The 2,215-nt window shown below is 37.5% G+C and overlaps 1 protein-coding gene across 1 annotated transcript in view; it reads right to left on the bottom strand.

Moving 5' to 3' along the window:
• Positions 1-50: 50 nt before the first annotated feature.
• The window catches only part of EIF4A2 (eukaryotic translation initiation factor 4A2), a 5,341-nt gene continuing 3,176 nt past the window's right edge, over positions 51-2,215 (bottom strand). The window contains exons 6-9 of the mRNA XM_006884169.1: positions 2,041-2,178; positions 1,729-1,818; positions 1,423-1,502; positions 51-195 (exon numbers count right to left, since the gene is read on the bottom strand). Coding sequence (XP_006884231.1) covers positions 51-195; positions 1,423-1,502; positions 1,729-1,818; positions 2,041-2,178 — 453 coding nt within the window. The remainder of the gene's footprint in view (positions 196-1,422; positions 1,503-1,728; positions 1,819-2,040; positions 2,179-2,215) is intronic.

Below are 2,215 nucleotides of genomic sequence, written 5' to 3'. Positions count from 1 at the left end.
CCTATTCAGCAACAGCGAGCACAGCATTCAGAACTATCTCATCCCAGGAATTAAATAAGGTCAGCCACATTCATTGGCATCTCCTCCACTGTTGTATTGTAGAAAGTCTCAATGTCACGAAGAATCCGCTTGTCTTCTTCAGTAACAAAGTTAATAGCCACACCTTTTCTCCCAAATCGACCCCCTCTGCCAATTCTGTATGGGAAAGAAAAACAAATGTTCACAATCAGCACTTTTCTCAAAATAGTGCATGAACTGCACATGTCGATCCACTTGTTAACCATCAGCTGCTGTTTACTTATCAAGGTTATAGTTCGTGCTTCTAATTGGAGCACTAGCTGCTATTCAATATCTAGAGAAAAGAATCTTCCTTTGCAGTTAGTGCCAAAAGGATTCAAAGGCTGTCTGGCTGCAAAACGAGATATTTTATCAGGCGTCTTGAGCATTATTTTTATAAAGCAGGTGACAGTATTGTGTTTGGGGTAGTGATATTAAAGCCCATACCAAAGTGGGCCAGCCAAGAGCAGGTATGAGCCTGGGACAGATGTAAAACACCAAGAATGAAAAAGAATAGTTATGTAATTAATCCATTTCGACGCACTTCGGGAACTGTAAATATAAATACTGAATGGTTAACTATTCTCTAAGAGCTATCATTTTTCCAGTGGGAAAACACCTCATTTGGTATGGTAACCCAAACTTATCACTGCTTTTTTGCTCATTTTATCTCACACGTTTTTAAAATCACAATTACAAAAACGTGTTACCTTCAAAAGAGCTCTCCCTTTCAGATGGAAAGCAGACAATACAAAACCACCTAACAGATGCTAATATACAAAATGCCTTGACTGGAGCAACTTAAAATAGCAAATAATCATGACAAAAGAAAAACAAATATAAATACCGACTCGCTCTTTATTCAAACAGTGTGCTGTTTCGCTTATGATTCCACGTCCTAAATTACGTCAACGCCGTTTCTGAGCGCCATCTCGTCATCAACTGCTGCTATCGACTCCTGTATTTTTTTACATCATATAACAAATTACAATTCAATTTATTTAGGGATAAAGCCACTATAACTAAACCAGGGATCAAATTGCTACCAGATGACACCAAGAAAATCCCAACTACAGCAATCAAGAACAGACAAGAGCAACCTTATTAAGAACCTCAGAAATCAGCTATGAACCAAATACTTAAAACCTGATCTAATGCCTATGTATAGACTACACAATTTGGTAACAACTGTTTTCCCACTGTGTTCTTTGTGACCAAATGATGTATTCCCAAATAACAGCTTTAATTATCTCAAGTATGAGACCATTTTTCTAGATCAATTCCCTGATAAAATTTTACCTTTAAGAAAAAGTTACAAAATTTATGAATTTTTTCCAATAAACAGACAAAATGCTGTTTACTCACCTGTGAATATAGTTTTCACGATTGGTAGGTAGGTCATAATTTATAACCAAAGATACTTGTTGAACATCAATCCCACGTGCCTGAAATGCAATGGTATGTATTCAAACCCTATTCAAAAACTTGATAACCCATGTAAAGCATGTAGGCCACAAATTAGTAGAGAACTATACTAAGTGGTATAGCCCACCGTGGAGTGTGGCCTTTAATCTCCCAAAGAGTCCCAACTGGTAAAGGCTATTTGAAAACCTTACCTCACAATTAACTTTTGGTAAAGGAATGCATAGCTATTATATAAAGTTCACTTACCAACAAGTCAGTGGTGATCAGAACCCTGCTTGACCCTGATCGGAATTCCCTCATGATCACATCTCTTTCCTTCTGGTCCATGTCACCATGCTGCAAAAAATAACTTTAATTTAAGAATCACCAAAATTACTTTTTTTATCAACATGTATGAGACCAAGCGTCCCTGGACTGCTACGAAAGCACAGCAGACAGGGATAGATAAGAAACAACTTTATTTTGAGCAGGGGGAACGACAACACAGCACTTAACAGCTATGTTGTAGTCTAAATCCTGCTTTCGTAGAAAGGTATGCTAATTTATATTAGAACTTACCAGTGCAGAAACTGTAAAGTCCCTAGCATGCATTTTCTCAGTTAGCCAGTCCACCTTGCGCCTTGTATTGAGAAAGATAACAGCCTGTGTAATCGTCAGTGTCTCATACAGGTCACAAAGTGTATCCAATTTCCATTCCTAAAATATTCCAAAAAGATATGTCATTTTCTCTCCC

This window comes from Elephantulus edwardii, unplaced genomic scaffold (assembly GCF_000299155.1).
Source record: "Elephantulus edwardii isolate Elephantulus edwardi_28Jun2011 unplaced genomic scaffold, EleEdw1.0 scaffold00031, whole genome shotgun sequence".
NCBI lineage: Eukaryota > Metazoa > Chordata > Mammalia > Macroscelidea > Macroscelididae > Elephantulus > Elephantulus edwardii.
This window is presented reverse-complemented; position numbering and strand designations above follow the sequence as displayed.